The following is an 18,333-nucleotide window of genomic DNA, read 5'->3' as shown; positions in this document are numbered from 1 at the left end:
GTCAGCGTATCCTTCCAATGCCACTAAAGATAAAATACTGTACAGTATCCCTATAGTATCCCTACAGTAGTACCACTAGCCCTACAACCCTCATTTAGCGATCCTACTTTATCATAACAGACCCATATTTTCGGAAACCCTTGTGCTCGGAAAAATTGAAACCACGTTCGATATGCATTAATATTTATTAAATTCAAAACTTTCACATACATATACAATTAAATTTAAATTATCCAAGAACTCCTCCAGCGACGCCTCCTGGGTTGACACCAAGTCCGGCGTTCCCATAAGCTCCCTGATTTCCATAACCGTTTCCATAGCCGCCTCCGTTCAAGTCTGGAAATTGAAATTGTTATTAACCTCAGAGTTTATCTATGGTGAACACTATTATAACAATCTCAAAATTATCCTTGACTAAACTTTGTCGTAATCTATAAAACTTACTTGCTCCGGCTCTAGCTGGCCCGACGCCCAATCCTGTGTTGACTCCAATTTGGGCAGTGGCAATTGCAATAAGGCCGAGAAGAACGATAAGGTTACGGAGGAAGGAAAGCATTTTTTGATTTGGTTTAATTCCAATCATTAGGCGACTGTTTATATATTGTTCCTTAAGAAGTTTGAAACAACAACCCAATTCTCTAAATCTCCATGATTCATGTTCTGTCTCCAAACTGTTCGTGGAAAGTTCCAATGACCAGATCTTGTCTCTTGATGTCTGAATTGACGTCATCGCCCAGATATGTTTGTTCCATTATTGAGAGAAACTGATACAGTGAATGATAGTCGTGATCAGATTCAAATTCTAACTGTGATTTGAAATCACAGTATTGAGAGTATAGGTCAGGTCACATTGAAACTTAACTAATACACTTATAAAGTAATCATAACTAATTGAAGATAATCTTAATACCGCAGTATTAATATAACCCTTCCGTCAGTTTGATAACACAATTTTGCAACAACTCTAGTAGGGTCGATCCAATTCCGACTAGCATTTACTGAAGCTCTGCCTAGCTAGAAATATCTAAAACTTTCATAACACTCATGACTAGTTTAACTATCAAGTAGAGAATTTATAATTATTTAACTGAACACCACATTCAGTCCTACCTTGTCAGTTGTTACTTTGATCTTACATCAACATTATAACCTTGAAGGTTGACTTAGTTCTCATCATTGTTCTTAGGGGAAACGTTCAAGGGTACTTCCTATATATATATGTACGTAGTCTGAACTACAGTATCCCCTATGCACTTGAAGATAGATCTGATCATTGTAATTACTCGCACTCGTTGATCTTCAAACTTTCTCCCAATCTCTCAAAACCCAATGAAACACACATTCATGACGTCGTACTTGATAAGTTTGTCCTCATAAGGATATGGTGATCATGTGATTGTCTAGGATTAAACCGTTTGGTGAATCAAAACATGGAGACTGTATATAAGCTCATGGAAAGGAACCGATCAGCAAGTTATCTTGAATTTTAAATCATGTTCGGCTTCCTTTGCAATCTCATTGTTCTCCTCGGCCTTATTGCTATGGCCACTGCACAAATCGGACTCAACACTGGATTGGGACTCGGACCAGCTGGAGGAAGTAAGTTATCTTATAAGAGTTGGTGCAATTTAAGACTAATTTCCAGATATGTATGGAAATGGATATGGAAACCAAGGAGCCTACGGAAATGCCGGTGTTGGAGTCAATCCAGGTGTTGGAGGAGGACTTGTTGGAGGACTTTTGGGATAACTTGTTTTCGGTTTTTTTTTTTGAAATTTGAAATGTATTAATTGTGAATATGCAATACAAATATTTATTAAACATGAAAAACAGTAATACAGTTACGATAAACACAATACGATATACATACATTTAGTTAAAAATTAAAAGACAGCCAAACAATCAATATATGTATTATTGATTTCAGAAAATTTTCAATTGGGCTTCAAATTTTAATTATTAAGACCTTAATTATTAAAATCTCTAATTTTCTTCTGGTTGAGTAAACATTTGGAAATAACGACCTTCATCAGAGAATGTTATAATCGCTAGAGTTTCTTCGTTTCCCTGAACTACATAAACTTCTTGAGCTGCAATATTTTCTTGGGCATTCAATTCAAACTCTAGAACTGTCGTCTCATATTTCAAACCAGCTAGTAGTCTATTTATGAATGGTCGTAGATGGCGGTTTAGTTCTGTTGATATTCTCGCCGAAAAATGTTTCAATAAAGGGTTGGACCCGTTCATCCAGTGCTTTATGAATAAGTTCAGTACGTTTGGAGTCAGTATGCATTTGACTCGTAAAATACAACAATTGATGATCAATAAATCATTAAGAGTTAGAGGATAGTTGGATGGGATTTCAAGAATTTTAAGATTGTGTTGAAAGGTTTCTTGAACTTCTTGATAAGTTTGAATTGAATTGTCGGGTAATGGATACCCTTTAAAGACGATTTGCTCAGCATTTGATTTCAGCATTTTCAGATTTGAAGTACTCCTTTTAAATGGTTTTAAGTGAAGACATTGGAATTCCAATCCGTGCAGCTCTTTTTGTATCCACCGAAAACTGTTCTTGTTGAGGTAGACCTCATCAACCACTCGTTGATGGAATATACAAATGTATCACAAATTCATTCACCTTCAATTTCGGATTAACTCATCGGAATTGAGTTGGAGTGCATTTGCTGACGGTTGGCAGTACACCATTCAAAAATGAATGTGGGTTATTAAACATTCCCGCAAAAATACGATCACGGTTTGATGGATCTGTGAAAACGAAGGATTTTTGAGTTTCCAGACGTGAAGGAGAGACAGATTCTGAAAATAAATCATGTTCTAAAAATAACAAAAACCATTTTTTATTTGCATAGATAATTTTTTACTGGCATTTTCTGTCAAAAAGGTTACTCAAAATTTTTTAATTAGTCGAATTAACGAATCTAGACTTGTTTACCAAATAATTTAAAATTACAGTTCATCGTTTTGGATTTAATTTCGAACTCACAAAGATAACAGATCCATCGATTTCAAAGCATTTCTCAGCTGTCTAGGTGGTAGATTCAAGATTTGAAAAGGAACTTTATCCATTTGGGATAATTCAAATTATAGTAGAAATGCTAAACGATGAGAAGAGCAAGGAAGGGGCTAGCCGCCTGACAGGCAAGTTGACTCGCGGCAGGTATCCTGCGGAAGCGAGCCACGAGGAAATAGTGTTAAGCGATGAAGAGACCCATACATTGTTAGCTAATATATTCGGCTATTCAAATTTTCCGAAAATCTTGTCCTGGATGCGGGAATGAGAAAATATTCCGTTCTCGCAATTTTTGTATTTGTATATGAATTTTGTATAGTTACACAACAATTTTAGTCAGAACAATGATATTCCTCGGGATCATGTGAAACAAACTGGTCTCGTCAAACGTTGAAATTAATGTTTGTTGCCATCTTGTTTAATACTTTACTTTCCTTTTTCCAATTTTCCCCAACACAACACAAAAATCACCTGCTCACCCTCTCTCAATCTCTCAAATTTTCTCTCTCAACTTTTCTTATTTTCCCACCATTCTTCATATCTTCTTGGAATGACACGTGTTTTTGGTTGATGTCCTAAAAATGCCGCTCTCCATAAATCTAAGTCTACTCCCAATAAGTCATTTGATATTTATTCCGATATGCTGGTTTTCTGTGTTTTTGTACCTGCGGGTTTTGTATATTATTCACCAATTAAGAAAAAATGTTTTCAAATCGTCGTTTTTCTTGATTATCAGGATGCATGTAAGTTGAGAGGTTTCTTCTTGGGACAGTGCCTTAGAATCATGCTGCATCGGTCCATTTTCCCATTGAGCAAATTTAAAAAACCCCTAGAATTTTAGGCTATCACGGACCTCCTTATGTTCCTATACGTGGAGCTGGTTGCTCGCCCACGCAAATACCGAGTTCATAACCTATTCGAAGCAGCAAACGATCATTGGATTCCTCAGCTGTTGTGGTTTTCATTGACAGTTATCAAAAATGCCATGTTCCTAGGGTATACGGTAGTTGCCGTCAATCGGTGCTCCGAGATATTTCGGTTTAGGAATCATGTAAAGGTACATTTCGGCTTTATGAGAAATTGGTGTAATTTTCTGTGAACTTTTAATAGAATTTTCCATATATATTGGTCAAATGTTGAGCTCTTTAGGTCAATGTCCTGTGAAATTTGCTTGTTAATTTCGTAGCTTCTTACCAACTTTCTGTAGCTATTTTTTTTTTGGAGAAAATAAAATTTATTTAAAACAACCATTTTCTCACAAAGATCACTTCGACTTTATGTTCTCCACAAGTGGCTAGTTGTTTGATGATTGTATGAGTCCGAGCAGGAGCAGATGTTCCATATGTGCATCGTGATGACCAGTCATGCAAGAGCATCCAGCAGCAGCTTCATCATTGCAGTGTGCTGACCATTGAGCCCAGCAGCTTCAGGAGGAATCCATTGAGCATCCGGGAGAAGTGAAGAGCCATGTCGTTGATTTATGAAGTAGCTTTTTGGCATTTTTGTGCGTTCTTGGTAATTTTTTGTAACTTTCTGTAGCTTTTTTGAAAATTTATTATAACTGTATGTGACTGTTTGTAGCTTTTTTTAATTTTCTGTAATTTCTGTAACTCTGTACCTTCTTCACAATTTTATGAAGATTTTGCCAGCATTTTATAATTTTTTGAAACTTGTTGTAGCTGTTATCCAACTTTCTGTAGCTATTTGGCAATTTTTTGAGAGCATTTCAAATCTTCTTGTAACTTGTTATAGCTTTTTGGCAACTTTTTGTACCTTCTGCGATTTTCTGCAACTTTCTGTAACCTTTCATCAATTTTCTACCTACTTTCCGTCGAATTTCTGCCCCCTCTCCACAATTAAACGCCAATTTTCTACGCAACTTCCTTTCATTCAAAATTTTCCAGTTCTGGTCTCCAACCCTTATCCTAATAGTTTACTTATCTGAATGGCTGGCTCCAACAATTGTATTAATTCCACTATTCTACACTGGAAATCACAATTTCTCACTCATCGCTGCCCCTTCTGGCGGATTGTTTCTACGCGCCAGTCCGGAGTTCATCAAAGTCTGACATGTCTGAAATTTTTTTAACTTTTAAATTTTTCTAGCTAGATGTGCTCCAGGACCTCACTTTATCGATATTTTGCTTCCTGGTCAGCTCATTTTTGTATCTCATCACTTTTGTGCATTTGGTGCAGACTTTGCCGAAAACTGTGGGTTACTGTAGCTTCAAAAGTACGCAAACACCTAGAGATTGAAGAAAACTTCTAATTATACATCATGCTCGAGCAGAGAAACCAAAATGTTCCCGGAATCACATTAATAACTTAAAATGTAATGCCAAATCTAAAAAATATAAACATAAATAATATATTTTGTCAGTTCAAGAATGAATATTTCGAAAAGAAATTACACCTGTAGTCAAACGAAATTTTTTTACACACTTGAAACTTTTGAGAATAAATTTTGAAATGCATAAACTAAACGTTTTCTGTCAAAATAAAAAAAACCAGGTGTTTCTAGCATTAATTTAAAAATTTCTAGGTTACTCTAGCGCTAAAAGTACGCAAAAACCAAGTGACTGCGTACCAAACACCATAGGTTACTGAGAGCTTTCAAGCTGAAATTATTCGACAAGACTAATTGAATAACAGCGAATACAAACTTCTTACCTAAAATTTTCAGTTCATTCAGTATTACTTTCAGATGTCAAACACATTCTTCAGTATTAATCGATCGGAATCTTCAAATCTCAACCCACCAACAGACCTAATTATTTTCAAATGTGCATTTTTCTCATTTGTTCTGTTTGTGCCAAATTTCGCAAAAACAATGGTTTTATATTTCTCCACTAATCCTCAACTGGTGGATATTGGAACGGAACTTTGGTAGGATTTGAGAAAAATTGCTGAAATTCAAGTTTGGAACTGGAACTTTCCAAATTTGCATTCAATCCAAGAATCTCTGTCAAATTTCAGTGGAATTCCAAAAAACGAGAAGTCCCTAGCTTGCATTTGAAAATTTTGGGGCTACTGTAGCGTCAAGAGTACGCACGATTGCGTACCAAACACCGAAATTCACGAAACTGATTTTAAATGAAAAATTTTCAAAAAAACAACAATAATGAAGTTTATCCCGAAGTTTTGAAGAAAATGACTGAAAAATTACTACCAAATTCTAAATTTCACAACTCTTGTCAATTTGAAAGCATATTCTGAGAATCTTAAAACTTCCGGATCACTGTAGCGCCAAAAGTACGCAAACGCAGAATGATTGCGTACCAAACACCGTTTTTTGTGAAACTTGGAGCTTTCGAGCTTAAAATTGATGGATACGCAAATTGAAACATGGTGAATTTGAATTTCACATCAAAAAGTTACGAACATTTCATTTTCCCAGGTTCTTCACTACGGAAATAATGTGCATCAGTTCTCCGTGGAGCTTACTAGTGAGTAGCTCAAAATTGCGAAAGGAATTTATACCGAAAAGGTTGGTTTTTAAGAAAAAAAACTAAAAATAATTTTGAAATTTCAAAGTTTCAGATGCAGAAAACGACAGGAAAATATTTCTTCAATGTTGTCTACTAGATTTTAATATTTTTACTCGACTGCAATGTTTTTTTTGTGTTTTAATTTGTGAATAGTCTTGTAAAAAAAATTGTAAATTTTTAGAAAACAATTGTATATCAATTTGAAGTAGACAGTATGAAACCCGTTTTTTAACTAGAAACACTTTCAGAATTGACATGCTCCATCTTTTTTTCTGTAAGTTATAGGTCTGTTATCATCAATGTTGCGAAACTGTTTGCATAGATACCAAAGACTGTATTAATGTTGCCATTTTCTTTCTACTCTGATAATGCGAGCATGATTTTTGACGAAGGGTTGTTTGATATTATTTGCTCATTGACTCTCTTCATTAGGGAAATGATTAATAGTTTTTCAATGTTGTCGAATCAAAAATATACCTATTTTTTGGAAGTCGTCGATCAAAAAACATTTTTCTACCTGTTTTATGTTTTAATTATATTCATATTTCAAAATTGTAGGGGTTCGAAAAGACGCCTGTGCTTTACATTTTTAAAGTTTCAGTATTTCTTTCCCCAATAGCCGTACTCTGCCGTATAAGTTATGTTATGTAACCCAGCGGTGGGTGACAAACTGGCAAATTGCCGATTAGCCGAATTTGCCGAAAAAAAAGGCAAATTGTTGTTTTGCACATTCTTTTTTGAAGCTTTAGAATTTCAATTTTAGTCTGCGAAACTGTACGCATAATATGAATTTTTCTATATCTATTTAGAAAAATGAGGCAATTTTTTGAAAATATTTTGAAAAAACGAGGAAAAAACTTCAAAAAAGAACAGTTTAAAGAGATTCCATAAATTTTCGACTAACGGCAATTTGCCACAAGTAAAGATTTCCGGCAAATTGGCAAACGGGCAATTTGCCATTGTCGGCAAATAAATTTACCGAATGCCGCCCACCCCTGATGTCTACTATACTGTAATTTTTTTTGTAGGAATTCAGAATTTGAATTATTTTTGAAACTTTTTGATGGTTTTCAAAAAAAGAGGGAAATTCAAATTTCAATTTGACTTGTGAGTTGTATCCATATCCATAACAAACAACATTTTATTTACAAGAACATGATTTTCGATTACAATTATTCTCTTATCGCTTGAACGCCCATACTTGTTCTTTACATGCTTACATGTTTTAATTACATTTTTTGCCAATTTAAAATTGAACAATTCGCTTAAAGTAACAGTTAAAATTATTTGAAAAAAAAAACATATTTACCAACCCCAACTTGTTTTCCTTAATCTTTTCCTATTTGTATTAATCATGCACCCGAATGAGTCAATTGGAATTCAGTCATTTCTTTAAGCGGATTTCAGATGCCACCTACTGGTATATTCTTCAATGTGAATGGAAAAGATATTAAAGAAGAAAATGTGGATCCCGAACTAACATTGGCGTATTATTTGAGAAACAAGTGTAAGGTCACAATTATTTAAATGATGACGTTATCTGCCTAACGTTGTAATATTCCAGTGGGTCTTCGAGGAACAAAGCTAGGTTGTGAAGAAGGTGTCTGTGGATCTTGTACTGTTGTTCTTGGTACATGGGATGATTCTCTTAACAAGGCAGTCTACAGTGCAGTCAATGCATGTTTGGTCCCATTGTTTCATGTTCACAAGACTTTTGTGATTACTGTGGAAGGAGTTGGAAGTCGGGATAAGATTCACCCGATTCAGGATAGAATGGCTAGAGGACATGCGGTGCAATGTAGGTTTTGTGAGAAATCGTGTCTTCCCACATAGTCAGCCTCTAGGGTTTACCCAGAACGGATCTCGCTATTCCTTAGATCCTTGAGGCGGCAGTTCAACCTTTAGCAATTAAACATGCTTCAACCAGTACTTTCGGCTTCAGGCGGCTTCTGCTCACCCGGATTTGTAATGTCAGCATATGCGCTCCTCCGTAATCATCCGAACCCTACGATTGAACAAATAAATGCAGCGATCCGAGCTAATCTATGCAGATGCACCGGATACCGACCGATTCTTGAAGCTCTTTACAGTTTCTCGTCAAGTGGTGGAGGATGCTGTGGGGGTAAAAAAGCTGGAGCAGGATGTTGTAAAGATTTAAGCAGTGAAGACGAAGCGTATGAAAAACTCACTTCGTTCAATGATTTCCCAGAATATGATCCCTCGCAGGAAATCATTTTTCCGCCTTCGCTCAGAGTATGTTGAAGGTTTAGAAAAATACTAATAGTAAGAACTTTTTTTACAGATCTTTGTGGACTCTGAAAACCCAGTTACACTTAAAGGTGACAGGATTGAGCTTCTACTACCAAAAAGTATTGAGCAATTCAAAGAGTTCAAAAAAGATCGAACCGTCATTTCTTCCGGGCTTATAACTAGATTTAGTGAATTTTGCTACACAGTTGCCTAGAAATTAAATGCATTTTTCAGTAGCAACCCGTAACCCAAAAGAGTTTTCTCAAAAGTGGATTACAACCAAATATGTGAAAGAGTTTAATGAGGTCATTGAAAATCCAGAAACCGTGGTGATTGGTGCTGCGGTAAATATTCAGAGTAAGTAACTTAATTCTTCCTGGGAGCAAATCATAAATTCAGAAATGTCTGACATCCTCTCCAGATCATTAAGCCAAAATATCGGGAAAGAAGTCGATGCATTTATAAAAAAATTCTCCTCTCCACAGATTGCAAATTTTGCTGTGAGTTTTTTCAGAGAACGGAGTATTGTATTAACGTCGGTGTTACACCTATTTTTAGAGCACATTTGCAGCACAAAAACTAGATGACCCCCTTCATGATACTCAGTCTAAAAACCTATATTTTCTGCTGTCTCAAAAACTCTCTAAGATTGCGTTGTGCGCTGCATATAAAAAATGACCGCAATAAAATCCGTTGTTTTTTGAACAGAGACAATTTAAAGTTTATACATTCCCAACCTGACTGTGCCACCGTTTGTTCGGTTAAGCGCGTTTGCAGTTTCAAACTGCTGATGTTCCACCGTGAAAATTTCCATTAATCGCTCGTTTAAGCTATTGTGACCTTATGTCTCCTTTGTCTCGTAACATTAGCATTCAGTTTGCATTAATTGTTCACCAAGCTATCACAGTTCGTTTCAGACCTGGACTGGAGGTATCGTTTCTGGAGCCAAATCTTCAATATCTGTTAGCGACTTGCTGCTCCTGTTCAATGTGCTCAACGCTAAGCTAACTTTGCTCACCGATTCAGGAGATCTCACTCAAGTGAACATAGAAGAGTTCGTAGAGAAAAAGTTGTTCGCTACTAACACAATAGTCAATACCGTCTTCTCAAGTTCTATTGTAAATTATTTTATTTTGACTCGAGAATCAAATTATTTTTTTTTTTAAACTTTAGACTGGTCAACTTTTCTGCCTGAAACTCGGCGAAACCAGCGAACAAGATTCCACAAGCTTCAACTTTGCTGCTCTTGTTGGAAACAACATCAGCAGGATTTTCGTTGGGCTTGGCGGTCCACCAAAGCGGCTGACTTCCTTGGAAGAACATATTTTTGCCCTGAAAAATTTGGATGTGCCTGACCTTTGTAAAACGAGTGGGATGGGTGAGAACAAAAATATAAAAATTGCTCTCACGAGGCTCTCCAAATTTATGAAAAACGTGGAAAAGACAGCCGAAACAGTTGATGGATTAAATTACCTTCAATACTTCAAGGTAGAAATGAAACTATCTGAAATAAAACTTTAAATTTGTTGATTTCAGCCAACTGAACGCAAATCCGTTGGAAGGCCGCTTGCCAACTATTTTAACGAGCGTGCAATTACAGGGGAAGCTCTTTATGTGAACGACATTCAAACATATAGTACGACTGTATTAAAAGCAATCCAAAACAATTATTGATTTCAGATCCTGTTCATCTCGGTTTTGTACTTTCTACAGTCCCGCATGCTGAAATACTTAGTATAGATGCTACTGAAGCATTGAAGCTTGAAGGTGTTGTCGGTTTCTTTGGGGCTTCTGATGTACCTGGAAATAACTCGCCTGGTCTTCAAATTTCAAATATGAACCTTCCAGACGACGCTACTATATTTGCCGATAAGAAAGTGAGCGTGGGTTCAATAAGTTCAATTATTTGTGTTTTTGACAGGTAGAATCGGTTGGTCAAGTGGTCGGAGTGATCGCTGCGAACGATGTTCTTCTGGCGAGACGTGCTGCAAAATTGGTTAAGTTGGAGTATAAGGAACTACCAGCATTAGTTGAATTGAAAGATGCTATCGTAGCAAAATCACTGCTCGGAAAAGTTCGGCATTTTGGGAAAAGTGAATATTTGGTCAATGAAAGTTTGGTACATTCTTACAAAGTTTTGGAAGGAGAATCAAGCCTTGGTAGTCAAGAACACTTTTACTTGGAGACTCAGAGCAGTTTGGTGATTCCAGGGGAGGGTGATGAGTCGTAAGATGTCATTAAATTTGAGAAAAAAATTTATCTTAGAATTACAGGATTGTGCACTGCTCAACCCAAGGAACAAGTTTCACTCAGCTAATGGTTGCCGAAACAATGAAAATCCCAGCACACAAGATCATCGTAAAAGTTAGTAAGAAGATTATTTGACATATTAGATGTATCACTTGTGTTTTAGACAAAACGAATGGGTGGTGCATTTGGTGGGAAGTTGAATAATGCTTCCTGGATTGCATGTATATGTTCAGTTGTTGCAAAGAAGCTCAATCGTCCAACTTACGGGTATCTTTCGAGGGAAGAGGATTTGGCAATTACTGGGAAGCGGCATGGGGTTTATACAAAATATAGGTTGGTCAGAAACAAACGGGGCTTTCTAGCACCCATATTAATCAAGATTGGGCAAGCAAGTTTCATATAATATTATTATGTTTAAAAAACCAAGAGCATCTGCAAAGAATTAGCTTTTCTGGCCATAAATAGTCCCACAACCCACCGTAAGTGAGCCCACTTTTTTTATTTGCTTAGGTATCCCTTGACAAATTCACGAACATCTTTCGGTTTTCCCAGCTGACCTCTGCATCAAATTATTTTTTACAGAGTAGGAATAAATTCCGATGGAAAAGTACAAGGAATTCACCATCAGGCTTGGCTGAACGGCGGATGGTCTAAAGATCATACAGAAGGAGTCACAATGGTTATGGGTCAATTTGTGGATGATGTGTATAATATGGGAACCGTTCGATATGATGGATACCCGGTTAAAACCAATACGAACAGTAATACTGCTTTTCGAGGATACGGGAATCCACAAGCGAAGCTCGTTAGTGAAGGCGTGATGAGAAGAATTGCGCGGGAAGTTGGGAAGAGCACGGAGGAAGTTAAGAAACTGAATTTCGCATTCGAGGGAGAAAAACGGTACCTCAGTGGGAACATTTACAGTGATGCACATATCGAGTGTTGGGAATATTGTACCAGATGGAGTGATTTTGAAAAGAGAAAGGAAACTATTGAAAATTTCAACAAAACATCAAAAATTGTAAAGAGAGGAATTGCGATGTCATCAGTCCGTCTGGCACTTTCCCATCCTGGTCCACCAGGGCATGGTGTAGCGAGTCTTATGATCAATCTAGATGGATCTATTCAGCTATCAATTGGTGGAACTGAGATGGGTCAGGGACTCAATCAGAAAATGCTACAAGTCTGCAGTGAGGCGTTGAAGGTTCATAAGCACACATCAAACTTCACTTATTAAAATATTCCAGAGACCAATAGATACCATCACCATTGTTGACTGCAGCACTGACAAAATAACGAATGCTCCGGAAACAGGGGCAAGCCATAATGCAGATACAAATGGGTTGGCAGTTTTGGCATGTTGTGAGAGGATAATGTCTAGACTGCAACCGATCATTGATAAGAACGATGGTGATTGGGAAAAATCAATTCGAGATGCATATGGAGCCTATGTTCCATTGCAGTGCACAGAATATGGATCGTAAGTCGTTCCTATCTGATCCTGTAGAATTTGAAATATGTATTTCAGGGTTGACCGGGAAAAACTCAGCATTGGTGAGTTTGAGTACCCTTATAATACAACAGGAGCCTGTGCAGTAGAAATGGAAGTCGACACAATGACTGGATACAACCGTCTGCTCCGTGTGGACATTGTCATGGATGTCGGAGAGAGCTTGAATCCTGCCATCGACATTGGACAGATCGAAGGAGCATTCATGCAGGGATACGGGCTCGTCACTTGTGAAAAAATAACTTTCAATAAAGAAACTGGACAACTGAATCAAAACTCGGCGGGACAATACAAAATACCGAAGTCTAGTGATGTTCCGAAAGACTTTAGAGTGAAGCTCCTGGGTATTAACAAGGCAAATGGAGCAAAAGTATACTCATCAAAAGGAATTGGTGAACCACCACTGATGATGTCATGTGGAGCTGTTCATTCGTGTATTATGAATTGTATTGATGATTGGAGAAAGGAGAATGGAATCGATAAATTTGTGGATACAATCTCACCACTCAGCGCTGACAAGATTCAAGAGCTCTGCTCGTGTAATAACTAATGATGTATGTTATTCTTCGTTTTCTCATGTTCAAAATAGTTAACATTTATTAAATAATCAGTAATAACACACATAAACTATCTGACGTCCGGAAATCATTGACATCACAATCATTTGAAGAGTAAAATAACAAAAAAAAACAGTTCGGGTGGGACTCTTGATCAAGCAGTTCCAGCAAATATTATATATCTAGAAGGACCCCCATTGCCAAAGCTGTTGACACCCGAGACCGAATGGGAGAGTCAACCCATCGGGTGAAAACGACGTATTCCAATACGCGCGGAGGACACGGAGCAACTGTCAAGCGGCGAGTGAAGATGAGCGGTGCGATGAGGAATAACAGTACACAGTTTAGACGAATCCCAATTTATTGGTGGAATAAAAAGGAATGAGACACACAAGATAGAATTAGGTAAAGATCCAGGGTCAATCCATCGTCGGTTGGCTAGCCGACGATGCGTCTTGGCGACATCGTAGAGAGTGAATGAACGAAGTGGCCTAAAAGGGCGAGGCAATTATTGTGTGGATTTACGGGCAACGATTAAGAAAAATTTTGGTGGGAAATTCAAATTTTCTGAAAAAAAAACATTTTTGGCGGGAAATTCAATTTTTTGAATGATTTTTTGCGGGAATTCAAATTATTCGAAATAAAATTGTATTTACAATTTTCTGAGATAATAGCATTTTGGCGGGAAATTCAAATTTTGCGAGAAAAAATTCTGGCGGGAAATTCAAATTTACTTTTAAAAAAAGACATTTTTTGCAGGGAAATTCAACTTTTCGGAGGAGGTTACTGTAACTGACAAACACAAAATTATTGCGTGCCTTATTTTAGGGCATTTGAAGATTTTTGAGCAAAAACTGACAAGTACCAAATAATAGTTGGAGAATTCCAATTTCAAATTAAAATATTAAGAAACGCCTGGAAATACGCAAATAATTCCTCTCCAGGTGGCCCAATCTTCTCAATTTTTTTATACTCTTCCCAATCTCTAATAACTGGTCAACATCACCAGTACGTACTCTAGCCATAACTGTCTAACTGTCCGCCACCCTCTCGCCCCTCTGCGCTATCTCGCTCGCCACAATTGATTGCTAGAGTGTAGCCTCAGTTTTTAGTCTTTTATTGTTTAAAATTGGCTGTAAATTGCTATTAATTTTATTATATTGATTTTGATTATCGAATTTTTGGAGAAAATTCAAAAAATTAAAATTTGGGAGTACTATTTTGAATTTTAATTAAAAATTTCAACTATGAAATGTGCAATTTGCGACTCGGTAGCTCTTTCGCTACACTTTGGAGCTCCAAGTTGTAAGGTGAGTGTTGAGATTTTCACTGAAAATTTTTTTAAATTTTGAACAAAAGAAAAAATTTGTTTTCGAAATATTTCAAGATAAATTTTTTATTCAAATTCTAATTTTTTGTTTCAATTTTTAAATACTGGCATAAATTGTTTTTTCGTATTTTTTTTAGTAAGAAACACATTTTCAGGCCTGCGCCGCATTTTTCCGCCGTACAGTTGCTCTGGACATCACCTATGACTGCATCACTGGAACTTTGGATTGTGAAGTTAATTTTGGTAATAATTACTTTGAAAATATTTAGAATTGACCGAATTTATACAGAATTATCAATAAAGTTTCACAAGAAAACAGCGGAAAAAACTCGAAAAAACAGCGAAATTTGATAGGTGGCCTAACTCATTGAATTTCTAGGCTATCACAGGATAGTGGTGACCTAGAAATGAAAAACTAAATAATTTGTCTCAAGATTCTTTCACCCCTGGGATCACATAAATTTTCAAAAACAATTATTTCTGCAAATTAAAAAAAAAATAAAATTTCAGAACGACGAATGGCCTGCAAACGATGTCGATATCAGAAATGTATTGATAATAATATGCAGAGATATTGTGAGTAAAACATAATTTACAAATTAAATTTTTTAAAAAATTAAATTTGTTAAAAAATCCGAAAAAAAATTTTTTGGGACAATTTTCTGAATTTCGAGATTTTAAAAACGTTGTGAGTTTTTTATTATATTTAAGCTCAATTAATGAACACTAAAACTTTCTAGCACAAATTTGAAGTTATCTGGATTACTGTAGCCCCATAAGTACGCAAACACCGAGTGTCCACGTACGAGACACCTTATTTTACGACATTAGGAGTTTTTTGACTGAAAATTCAGGAATCGGCTAAGAAAATAGTGAGGAATTCAAACTTTGCATTAAAAATAATAAAATATGAAATTTTTTTTAAATTTATGCACAAAAAAATGTCAAAAGTATACAAACTTCAGTGGTTCAATCGAAAAAAGGACGACCAGACGCATCGACAGCAAATGGAATCGAAGTAAGTCTGAATACGTGTTTTTCTCTGCTGTTTGTGGAACCAGTAGCTAGACTGGGGGCTAGAGTTGGCATCAACTCTAGCCAAACCACAAAAAATATGCCCCGCCTCGAAGGAGGGGGAGGGGGCGACTTTGAGAAGAAGATCTATGAGAGAATCGTTGAAAAATGTGTTTATACATAGTTGCAATTTAAACAAGACATTTCTAGAAATTGGAATTCAATATGTATTTAATAATAAATTCAAAGCAAAACTTCTCTAGACTTGTTAACTAATTGTAAGAGCATATAAATAATTCCAGAATCCCACAACATCAGCTTCTCCATCAATACCGTCTCCCTTCTCACCACCATGTCCATCTTCGCACAATTCTGCACCGTCTGGATTACTATCTCCGATGGAAACCGATGAAATCCAGAAATTAAATGAGCATTTCTTCAAAATGGACTCAAATTTAAATAAAAGCAGACGAATGGCTTTCACGGATTCCAGGCTGCTGGATATTTTTTCAGGAGTTTGCAAAATGGTGAGAGTTTTAATAAAAATTTTCAATTTTTGTTATGATGCATCGTGGTGCATTGAACTATAATAATATAACGTTATGTTGTTATTTAGTACTATAACGTTATGATGTTATGGTGCATCAATTTCTAAGGTTTTAATATTATAGGTTTTTGCATCGATTCTGTTGTCAGGTTTAAGAATTTAAACAAAACTAAAATATGATTGTTATCAAAACTCAATGGGTTATTATTTCCAGCCCTTCGAAAAGCACCAGCTCCAGCCATTCGACTTCCGCTCGTACCGTGGCTATCAAAAACAGGAATACGTGATGCTTTTCAACTATGCGAACACGCTACCCGGCTTCCAAGAACTCTCGAATGCTAGTCAGAACTTTTTATTCCGAATCGCTTGTGGTGTGGATTACGTGATTAGCAGCTCTTATTACACATTGTGCATTGGTACCGAAAGCAATTTGCTAATTAATCAAGATGGTACCTATATCCAAATGATGCCCCTTCCTCTGATGGGTGATGAACCCGGTACTGAGCTAATGTTCACCAGGAAAGAAGAGCTGGAAAAGTACCGGAACATCATAAAACCCCGTGTCAATTCCTGGCTTGAGTTTATCCCGTTGTTCAAGTCCCTGGAGTTGAGCTTCGAAGAGAATGCTATTCTAAAAGCACTGTGTTGCTGGCAAACTGCTCATTTTAAGCTGGAAGAGTGTGATAAGGAGAATGTTAGAAAGCAAAAGTCTCTATTGGTTCAATGTCTGTTAAAGTTTTGCATCGATACATATGGAGAGGAAGAGGGGCCTGCGAGGGCTGGAAATATCATCTTGTTCTCTTCGTCTATCAGTGTGAGTTTGATGGGGACCTCAAGAAATGTGGTTTACGGCCTAAAATTACCATATATCAGCAAAAGTTAAAAAAATTATTTGGAAAAATATTTATTTTGGGCCAAAAGGTGGTAAAAACTTATACTGTAAACATTTTTTAATTATAGTAGAATTTTTCTTTCATCGACGACTTTCAAAAATCTAGGAAACAACTGAGTTTCCGTAATTTTCGACACAAAATAAAAACCTTTCTATCTATTTTTGCTAATGATGTATGGTTTTTCTGCACCATATCATCATATTTCAAACAAACGCATACTTAGTTTAATTTGATTTATCAAAAGTTCTTTTGCACGTCTCCAAGAGTACAGTTCGCCCAACTGGGACACCCATTGAATTCTTGAGGTTTCGGAGTTTTTTAAACTTTGCGGACTTTCAATACTGAAATCGGATTGTAATTAAAATTGTATAAAGATACCTCAAAAGTTGAGAGCAAAAAAAAGGAAAATTGAACCAATTTTTTTGAAAAATTGATTGTATTCGCCTAAGCTTAAGCCTAAGCCTATGCCCAAGCCCAAGCTCAAGCCTAAGTACAAGCCTAAGCTTGAGCCTAAGCCTGAGCCTAGGAATGAACCCAATCCTAAGCTTAAACTTTTGATTACGGAACCTCAGATAATCGGACTGAACTCTTAGTCAGTTTTTGGAAGCACAAGAATTGATATTTGCAAAAATTTATTGCCAAGATGTACATAACCGGTTATAAATTTTCAGGCCGAAGTAATGGAACTTGTGAACAGTCTGATCATAATGTCCTTCTTCGAAATTATGGAGTGCGATCCGCTGATCAACGAGATTTTGTCAACTACCACTTTGTTCTCTTAACGTTTTTGATCTCCTTCATGTAGCCATATCAAATAAATACTTTCTTACCATTTTTTGCATAGCCGGGGAAAGTTTTGCGGAGGATATTGCTGCGAACTGAAGCTTCTCTCTCGAAGCAAAGGCCTACGCAATACTCTCGCGAGCCACGAGGGAACTATTCATAGAAAGTATCAGAAAATATGAACAAGTGTCAACTATGACAATAATCAAGTGCATTAGTGAACATTTGGAAATTTAGGCGGGGGGTGTCTAGGCAAAATACGTGTTTACCAAACCTATGTATTACAATTGTGAATGCATTTCGGATCGCCTCGGCAATGGTTCACACTCCTAAAGAGGCAAAAGGAGGAGAACAAATATGTGTGAAGGAAAGTGGTGGGGGAGATTCCGGAGAGAGAGTTTTAAGGAATAAAACGTGCGTATGTTTGTGTAGGCACCTTTCTCGACCTCAACAGCCCATTTTCGCGTCTAATATGGGATACAGACAAAATTTTGTGGATCGAAATTTGTGGATAGTTCCAGGTTCTTTGAACTCTATTTCCCTGAACTACACCCGAACTACAATAATCTTAGCTTTGGAAAAAGTGTTGAATTGAGGTTGGTGAGGAATATTGTCTAGGTACTGTAAGAGTACTGTGGAGATACTATTGGGTTACTGTAGCTACAGTACTTGTACAGTAC

At 36.7% G+C, this 18,333-nt stretch overlaps 6 protein-coding genes and 2 non-coding genes across 9 annotated transcripts; 5 read left to right on the top strand and 3 right to left on the bottom strand.

Moving 5' to 3' along the window:
• Positions 1–169: 169 nt before the first annotated feature.
• F15E6.4 (FIP (Fungus-Induced Protein) Related) lies at positions 170–571 on the bottom strand. Its single transcript, NM_068134.8, has 2 exons — positions 445–571; positions 170–336 (listed from the first exon to the last, which is right to left on the bottom strand). The coding sequence occupies exons 1-2, from the start codon at positions 554–556 to the stop codon at positions 230–232; spliced, it is 219 nt and encodes a 72-aa protein (NP_500535.1). The 5' UTR covers positions 557–571; the 3' UTR covers positions 170–229.
• A 901-nt stretch (positions 572–1,472) lies between these two features.
• dct-7 (DAF-16/FOXO Controlled, germline Tumor affecting) lies at positions 1,473–1,827 on the top strand. Its single transcript, NM_068133.3, has 2 exons — positions 1,473–1,599; positions 1,646–1,827. Exons 1-2 carry the CDS (start codon positions 1,494–1,496, stop codon positions 1,747–1,749), a joined length of 210 nt encoding a protein of 69 aa, NP_500534.1. The 5' UTR covers positions 1,473–1,493; the 3' UTR covers positions 1,750–1,827.
• Positions 1,828–1,983: 156 nt separating this feature from the next.
• F15E6.5 (F-box associated domain-containing protein) lies at positions 1,984–2,478 on the bottom strand (the record flags this gene model as incomplete). Its single annotated transcript, NM_068132.1, has 1 exon — positions 1,984–2,478. One exon carries the CDS (start codon positions 2,476–2,478, stop codon positions 1,984–1,986), a length of 495 nt encoding a protein of 164 aa, NP_500533.1.
• Positions 2,479–3,612: 1,134 nt separating this feature from the next.
• On the top strand, positions 3,613–6,642 carry srv-4 (the record flags this gene model as incomplete). Of its 2 annotated transcripts, none has more annotated exons than NM_001307353.2 (7): positions 3,613–3,774; positions 3,873–4,088; positions 4,936–5,094; positions 5,142–5,242; positions 5,736–5,917; positions 6,429–6,518; positions 6,572–6,642. In NM_001307353.2, 5 exons carry the CDS (start codon positions 3,613–3,615, stop codon positions 5,800–5,802), a joined length of 705 nt encoding a protein of 234 aa, NP_001294282.1. The 2 variants fall into 2 exon arrangements, with proteins under 2 accessions (NP_001294282.1, NP_500532.2); NM_068131.3 differs by having other exon boundaries at positions 5,138–5,242; positions 6,572–6,623.
• A 439-nt stretch (positions 6,643–7,081) lies between these two features.
• 21ur-12331 lies at positions 7,082–7,102 on the top strand. Its single transcript, NR_053082.1, has one exon.
• An 822-nt stretch (positions 7,103–7,924) lies between these two features.
• Positions 7,925–13,220, top strand: F15E6.6 (Xanthine dehydrogenase). The gene is made up of 16 exons (NM_068130.6): positions 7,925–8,026; positions 8,084–8,317; positions 8,462–8,772; positions 8,822–8,957; positions 9,004–9,126; positions 9,169–9,269; positions 9,687–9,887; positions 9,943–10,257; positions 10,306–10,405; positions 10,450–10,646; positions 10,691–10,995; positions 11,043–11,133; positions 11,183–11,352; positions 11,602–12,223; positions 12,267–12,499; positions 12,548–13,220. Exons 1-16 carry the CDS (start codon positions 7,927–7,929, stop codon positions 13,077–13,079), a joined length of 3,771 nt encoding a protein of 1,256 aa, NP_500531.2. The 5' UTR covers positions 7,925–7,926; the 3' UTR covers positions 13,080–13,220.
• Positions 13,221–14,169: 949 nt separating this feature from the next.
• On the top strand, positions 14,170–17,704 carry nhr-78 (Nuclear Hormone Receptor family). Its single transcript, NM_068129.3, has 7 exons — positions 14,170–14,396; positions 14,572–14,659; positions 14,927–14,992; positions 15,382–15,434; positions 15,733–15,957; positions 16,192–16,791; positions 17,542–17,704. The coding sequence occupies exons 1-7, from the start codon at positions 14,334–14,336 to the stop codon at positions 17,650–17,652; spliced, it is 1,206 nt and encodes a 401-aa protein (NP_500530.2). The 5' UTR covers positions 14,170–14,333; the 3' UTR covers positions 17,653–17,704.
• On the bottom strand, positions 17,703–17,798 carry mir-242. The gene has a single exon (NR_002384.2). It is a non-coding gene; the product is annotated as a pre-microRNA mir-242 (primary transcript).
• Positions 17,799–18,333: the final 535 nt, after the last annotated feature.

The sequence above is a fragment of the Caenorhabditis elegans genome, chromosome IV, assembly GCF_000002985.6.
Source record: "Caenorhabditis elegans chromosome IV".
Taxonomy (NCBI): domain Eukaryota; kingdom Metazoa; phylum Nematoda; class Chromadorea; order Rhabditida; family Rhabditidae; genus Caenorhabditis; species Caenorhabditis elegans.
This window is presented reverse-complemented; position numbering and strand designations above follow the sequence as displayed.

What these genes read in the sequence shown, in the direction of transcription:
- F15E6.4 (NM_068134.8), bottom strand. Translation starts at nt 556, where the DNA reads ATGCTTTCCTTCCTCCGTAACCTTATCGTTCTTCTCGGCCTTATTGCA. An exon ending in GCCAGCTAGAGCCGGAGCAA is followed by an intron (nt 337 to 444) that starts GTAAGTTTTATA and finishes TTCAATTTCCAG; the next exon opens with ACTTGAACGGAGGCGGCTAT.
- dct-7 (NM_068133.3), top strand. Translation starts at nt 1,494, where the DNA reads ATGTTCGGCTTCCTTTGCAATCTCATTGTTCTCCTCGGCCTTATTGCT. An exon ending in ACTCGGACCAGCTGGAGGAA is followed by an intron (nt 1,600 to 1,645) that starts GTAAGTTATCTT and finishes ACTAATTTCCAG; the next exon opens with ATATGTATGGAAATGGATAT.
- F15E6.6 (NM_068130.6), top strand. Translation starts at nt 7,927, where the DNA reads ATGCCACCTACTGGTATATTCTTCAATGTGAATGGAAAAGATATTAAA. An exon ending in ATTACCTTCAATACTTCAAG is followed by an intron (nt 10,258 to 10,305) that starts GTAGAAATGAAA and finishes TGTTGATTTCAG; the next exon opens with CCAACTGAACGCAAATCCGT. An exon ending in CTATATTTGCCGATAAGAAA is followed by an intron (nt 10,647 to 10,690) that starts GTGAGCGTGGGT and finishes TGTTTTTGACAG; the next exon opens with GTAGAATCGGTTGGTCAAGT.
- nhr-78 (NM_068129.3), top strand. Translation starts at nt 14,334, where the DNA reads ATGAAATGTGCAATTTGCGACTCGGTAGCTCTTTCGCTACACTTTGGA. An exon ending in TAATAATATGCAGAGATATT is followed by an intron (nt 14,993 to 15,381) that starts GTGAGTAAAACA and finishes TACAAACTTCAG; the next exon opens with TGGTTCAATCGAAAAAAGGA. An exon ending in TTTCAGGAGTTTGCAAAATG is followed by an intron (nt 15,958 to 16,191) that starts GTGAGAGTTTTA and finishes TATTATTTCCAG; the next exon opens with CCCTTCGAAAAGCACCAGCT.